Here is a 7,004-nt window from a genome sequence, read left to right on the forward strand (position 1 = left end):
GGGTTGTAAAAGCCGTCAGCACTGGTGAGCCATCTTCACCCTATCCCTCCCTCTCTGTCATTGGTTCAACTGGCTGCTCTCCTCGCACTCACCTGGCTCCTTCCTGCTCTCTTTTATCATCATTTCCTTTTATTCTTCTGGTTTCTCTCGCTCCAATTTTCACAGTTCCTCCATTTCTCTCTCCGCCCTGCTCCACCAATTTCCCCAAGTTCTCACTCTTACATTTTTTTCCCTCTCTTTCCACCCCCCTCAACCTCCCCGACCTATTGTTCAGACCTTCCTCCCCTCTCAGTCAGAAAAGACAGGCAGGCAGGGAATGAGATTTGTTTTTCTTTCCACTCCAGCCCATATCTCCTCGTCTCCCACCCCTAGCTCTTTTACTTGTTGCGTGACAGGTCCGGCACTCTATTGAAATAAATCATCTCCATGCGTGTGTATGCATGTGTGTGCGTGAGCCATTGAGACAAGTAAGGGCTCCCTTATGGTGATGATGTGTGTTTTGTTGTGAGCATGGCCCCAGGACTACCACCCTGCTTCTGCGAGCTTGTGTGTGTGTTTATGTGTATTATTAAAGCCTCTGGCTGTGACCTGCCCACACTGTTATCAGCGTGATTTATGCTCTCCCCCTCCAAACACTGCTTTCAGCTTTGTGTCCTTTTCCTGTTCATTAAGACACTTTGGCTTTTTCTCTACTCATGCCATGTCCATTTACTGTTTTTTGCCGGTCAAATTGTGTGTGTGTGTGGGTGTGGTTGGGTGGGTGGGTGTGAGAGAGCCCTACTGTCCTTGGTGTCGGGGATGCAGCATTAGAGCTTTAACCAGCTCCTCAATCATTTGGAGGCTTGTCCTATTGGCCCATTTTTATCTGGCATTAAATATTAAACGCATACGATGATGCATGGACACCCTGTCCACATGAGGCACGGCAATGTGAGGTATCAGACCACAAGTCCAAATATACCCTCCCGCTGTAGCATTTTTCTTAAAATTTCACTAAACTCAGGTTTTTATTCTTTGTGTGTGCCGCCTCTGCTCTCTCGAGTGTAGATTGCTCCGCTGTACTTAACACTAGCTGGCCTATTGTATGCACTCTAGATCGTGATGAACTGGTGTTAGAGCCTGCAGGTGGTGCTTGCCACTCAACTTACCACTAAACCCCCGTCTGAGTAACCTGTCCCAGAATATCCTCTTTTGTGGCAATTTTGTGGTTTTATATAAGAGCTCAGTGGCCAGTGAAGTGTGGAGAATGGCTGCTGAAGATTTATTGTGTCAAAGTAAGGGGGTGTTGTTGATGTGGGAGGTTTTCTGAAAAACTAACCGTTGGAAGTATAATTAAATCTAGGGCTGAAACGATTCCTTGAACAATTTGATTACAAAAAAATCCTCAAAGCAAAATTCTTTGCCTCAAATCTTCACTAAATCAATATATCTTAACGGTGTACGCCTCACTGTGTTTCCGCACGGAGGATTATTACTAGCACACAACAGGCTGATGCTTCTGTGGACAGAAGGCTGACGGCGCAGATTACAAATGAAGGGAAATAGTAAGGGGTCTAAGAGAAGAGACAGGCGAGAGAAAACGACAAAGTTTGGGATCATTCTAAGCTGCAAACATGCTGCTACATCATCTCAGTAGAAAACATCCAGTGCACTCCTCCATGACCCGAGTTAAAATTAACGTCCGCCGCTCTCGTCACTACAGCAGTGAACTCTGCAAATAGTGGCGTTTTACAAACAATGTAAAATGAAAGCTGTCGGTTTGTAGTCTACTTATTAGTTTGCTACTAATCTTTGGAAACTTAGCTGCTGCCAGAGACAAACCAGCCCCTCCCCCCCAGCACGGCTACTTAATATGCTCGTGAATGACGGCATCACCGGACCACGCCAGTGATGTCTGCATTCTTTATTCTTTCTCCTCACGCAGTACTAGGCTTCTGAAAATGTGGCCCCCTGAACAGTATAGTTGAATGGACCTGCAGTAAGCTTTGAGCCGCCACCTTCACCGTTGGCTTAGTGAACCGCTCTGTTGTGTAGTCAGTGCAAAGAGCCAAAGGCCAGAAGGGGAAGGGGGTGAAAAAGATTAACATTTGGGCCACCAAAAATGTATTTTTGGTTTTTAAGTGTATTGGAATTTGGAATTTTTTGCTTTTGCTAAAGGAAACCTGTCTTTTGTATGTATAGAAAAGACAGGTTTCCTATTTCTATTTTTAGTAAACCGCAATAATATATTTACTATTCCTGTTTACTAGTTATTTTATATATAAGGTATTTCTTATCTTATCAATCGATGGAATAATTGGTAGAATACTTGGTTACTAAAAGAATCGAAAGCTGCAGCCCTAATTTAAAGTTGCGAATTCATTGTCAATTTCAACATGTAGCTCTGTTTTCTTTAAATGTGTATTGCTGTCAGTAGCGAGACAAATGACAACTATTTTATAAAAACACGTTTAAAACTTGCCCTGTTTAAGCCTGTTGGGTGCAAAAATCTAGCAGGAGGATAACTATGTGTAGACAGCACGAGTTGTTTTAATTTGTCTCGCTACTGACAGCACTACAAATTTAAAAAAACAATTAGCAACATGTTGAAATTTACTGGAATTCTCCTTTAATCCTCCTCACTCTCAGGACATGTAGATTACCATAATGTTGCAGCTATTGTGCGTAAGATTTTTTAAATATATATATATATATATATATATATATATATATATATATATATATATATATATATATATATAATTAATTAATTAATTCAGAATTTTTGGATGGCGTCTCACAGCTTCAGGCCTCAGTGGGCGGTTCCCTTGGCAGCAGTTGACTGACATCTCAGGGCCATTGTTGCTAGGAGACTGTCAATCCTGGTGCGCTACTAACAGGAGCATGTCATAGCCCAGTAGCCCGTGAGAGTTGAAACAAAATGGCCACAGTAATGCAGTGGTTTAAGACAAATGTCCGATACTACTTTCAACATTTAGGAGGGCCTGTTAACGTTGTACTGCTAGCCAGGCGAAGTAGCGCCTAAAAACAATTGTTACTATCGATAAATCGGCCAGGCCAGTATATCTTTTTGCAGATGTATCGAATCCGTGAATGTGGGCCAATAAATAAACAAACAAATTACAGTACGGAAATGGCCAATTAGATTTGAGGTAACCAAGAAACCGTCACCATTACATATTTTGTCCACCACACAAAATTCTGGGATCCATAACAAGACAAGACAACAAACAAGTTGTTTGTCCCAATGTTAAAAACGTTACTATCAGCTGATTCATCGGTATTGTTATTGGTTTTTCAAGCTCCCAAATACCAATATTGGGATCGGTCCAAAAAATGCTTCCCCTTGTAAAGTAGCTTGCTAATGTTAGCACTGGTTCCCAGTACATGGTTAAAAGACTTACATTTTTTTGTTTTGTTTGTAACAATTTCCGCCCAATTCGGCAACAAACATAAAGGACATACTGATTTAAAAAGGAAGTCTTATTTCTGTCCAGATGATGTCCCTGGCTGACAGCTGCAGTGCTATTGGGCTCTACGCAGGAAATGTTGCAGAGTTGTGACTGAAGCAAAGCTTCACCATGTGGCGTAGGAGTTACTTATTACTGAGTGGAGCTGGTTGGGGGGGGGGCTGCACCATGTAAGCATTAGCAGCTGTGCGGGCTTTACAGATGTCTTGGTAAAAATCGAATTTGCACATTCACTACATCATTTCTCTGGGAGTCAAGAGTTCGCAACCAGATACTGAGAAACTCTTTACACGTTTGTGAGACCGCAGGAAGTATTTCACAGTCAGACGGCATCTTCTCTACCGCATAGCATGTAAGAAAGAGGAAGCCTCCCACTGCACAAAATAAAATAGTAATCACTTGTACGCCCACCTAACTATTCATGTTTTCATTATTTTGATTCTCCAATATGTTGTGGTAATATTTTCCATGGCCTGAAGTCACCGTTAAGTTGTGTAATGAGTTGAGGAAAGTAAACTCTTGATGAAAATATATTTGTGATTAAAAAAAAAAAAATTGTCCTTATTGAATTCAGCCACATATCCCCGCATTCGTGTTTCCAATCAAGTTCTAAATGAACACTATTATCTTTTATAATGTTTTTATACATTAGAATATAAAGTTTTATGGCACATCTGTTTTTGTAATGAAATAGTTTAATGGATATGTACTTTGCTAAAACACTGTGTAAAGGAACAGTGAATGGAAATCTGCAGCTGGAGGGATGAAAAAGCCCATCTCGACCGAACTAACCCCAACACAAACTGGTGAGCACAAATCAACGTGACAAGCAATTATATTGAATAACATAAATCAAAGGACGATAAAATACAATAACAAGCGATGATGTAACAGCCACAGAATGCGAAAAAACAATATGCACGATAAATAAATTACCCCCGGTTCAGAAAATGAAATCGTTTCTCAGAAAGTGTCATTTAAAAGCTCATAAAGCCTCCTTTCCCGCCCTCTCTAGCTCTATCCCAGTGTGGCCAGGCTACAACATCAGCACCAGTGACTAGGGCCAAATGCTGGTAAAATATGCAAGTGGCTGTTAGATTTACCTCACTCAACAGCCCAAAAAAACCAACGGTCTATCCATCGAGCGGCTGGTGAAATGTGAACATTTATTAGCCGCTGGGCCGATGAACAAAAAAAGGAAATATTGCACGCAGGGTGCGGCACTTTGATACTTCAGTGATGGGGCTCTTTTTCTCTTTTCACAGGTTGTGCTAAAGATTATCAAGCACTACCAGGAAGAGGGCCAGGGCAGTGAGGTGGTCCAGGGCGTCCTGCTGGGCCTGGTAGTGGAGGACCGGCTGGAGATCACCAACTGCTTCCCCTTCCCCCAGCACACCGAGGATGATGCCGACTTTGATGAAGGTAAACATGAGCAGTGGTCTCTTTCTGTTTATTCTATCCATCCTCTCTTGCGGCTGGAACTATGCTGCCAGACTCCTAAATGGGAGCCGGTTCTAAATAAGTAAAACTGGAGTATTATTAAGGTCCAGAGTTACCGGTTCTGCTGTCGGTACTTGTGAAATTAGGGTGGGGGATTTCCATAGCCTGTCTCTCTCTCTCTCTCTGCCTTTCTTTTTGCAAGAGGCGCGGCTGTACTCTAAAAACACATCGCAGACTCACAGATTTTCTTGTCTCTACTTTACAGAACCGTCCCGTTTTAAGCTAGTATCTACCTTCCACTCCAAGCGCTCCTGCAGTTAAGCTCCATGCCTTCTCTTTTGTGACACTGTCCTTATAAAAATGATTTGTGGTGTCTATTACGTCTTTCCACCTCCCGAGATGAATCTCTCGTTGTCCGTGGTGTTGTGGAGGAGATCTAAAGTGACAGGATGCTCTTGCTGCTTCACGTCCTGCCCGGGTGTCCGAATGCCCCGGGGCTTGCGTGAAAATAGAGCTGGCGCGTGTCTGCGCCCAGTGGGAAATAGGGGTGAAGGCTCGGCCTAGTTGGCCACTTATCTGAAAATTCGGCAAATCCTTGTGAATTTAGGTGCTGGCTGAGACAAACCGGCCCCCCCCCCCTCTCTACCAGCGATACCTGCAGCCCGTGTTCACCTGCAGTGAGTCACATCAGCAGAGGGAGGTGGACTGATTGTCTGTGTCATTCATTCTTTCTAAACTTCACTCAGCATTTTGAATTCAGGAATATTACAACTTTTATTGACATTTTAGATTTGTTTCTAGTGAGAACTTATTCAGTTGTAAAATGGCTTTGCTGTTGTAAACTTAACTGCGTTGGAAAACCACATTTTATTTATTATTTAAAATATAAATAAATAATAATCATGTTCTAGACATAAAATAGCAATTAGACTCTTTAATAATGAAAAGAACTATTACTAGTATTGATAAACAACTTAGCCAATTGGGATCATTGAACCGATTGGGAGTAGTATCTATAAAATCCTAGCCATACCCCTCCCTAATAAAGACACAAGGGACTATCAGGACAGGAGCCAGGGTACTATCAAATCAACAACTTGCCACGTCTGTGTGTGCGTAAGATGTCCCCAGGCACGACATTAAGGACAGTGCCAACTTTTAGTTAAGCTAACTAGGTGCTGGGTGTCCTACACTGTCAGCAGCAGGGTTGACGCAGGGGCAGTGGTGCAGGGATGGAATGGCTCCATTGTTGGGGGTTACAGGTGGGTGGTGCAAATGTGGACAGGATTTTGAGTTGGTCTTTATCCGCACACCTACTTTTTCCCCTCCCGCCCGCTTTCATATCAAAGGATGCCATGTCCTCCGACCTCAGCCCTTCCCCTACCAAGGATTGCAATTACCTGCTCCTTGTTAGCAGAACAAAATCCGCCACAAAAAGCCAGACTGAAGGATGGGAAGGTGAGCAGATGCGGGAAACGCAGGGAAGGGAAAGAAATCCTGCTTCATCAGGCCTCCACTGCTAACGAGCGACTGGCTGCAGGTCGTTAGTGTCAGCAACAGCTCACTCTGCGAGTGTGTATGTCTGTGCGTGTGAGTGTCACGGCTTGTTGTGTTGTCAACTTTTGATTCGCCGGATTTTCCATCTGTCACTCCCTTTAACCTAACAAGGGCTTCGGTGAGCAGCTGGCAACATTTACAGATCTACAACAGAATTCCTCTCAGCCGGGCTTCTCATTCAGTTGGTAAAAAAGCGACAGACTTCAAGTTAATCTGTCACTATGACACAAACGTGTTGGGAGTTATTCATGTTGTGTGTACTGTTTGTTGTTGAAAAGGTTTTGAATTAAAGAACGGTGCAGCACAAAGTAGACAACTCTGTAGACTACAGAATGCTCCTGTCTTAGCTTACGAAGTGTTTTATATAAAGGAGTTTAAGCTACACTCATCCCATCTACGAAACAACGGCTATTATATGGAAATAGAATTACTTGGAGAAGTAAAATTATCATGCAGAGACACAGCAAATGAATTTTATGTCTGTACACTTGGTCTTTTTGTACTGCAGCCTGAATTGTCAACCAACGCACACAACAC

At 42.9% G+C, this 7,004-nt stretch overlaps 1 protein-coding gene across 1 annotated transcript in view; it reads left to right on the forward strand.

Annotated features, from left to right (window-relative positions):
• LOC117946950 (eukaryotic translation initiation factor 3 subunit H) overlaps positions 1-7,004 on the forward strand; it is a 62,706-nt gene that overhangs the window by 9,193 nt on the left and 46,509 nt on the right. The window contains exon 2 of the mRNA XM_034875470.1: positions 4,736-4,892. Coding sequence (XP_034731361.1) covers positions 4,736-4,892 — 157 coding nt within the window. The remainder of the gene's footprint in view (positions 1-4,735; positions 4,893-7,004) is intronic.

Source organism: Etheostoma cragini, chromosome 6 (genome assembly GCF_013103735.1).
Source record: "Etheostoma cragini isolate CJK2018 chromosome 6, CSU_Ecrag_1.0, whole genome shotgun sequence".
Lineage (NCBI taxonomy): Eukaryota > Metazoa > Chordata > Actinopteri > Perciformes > Percidae > Etheostoma > Etheostoma cragini.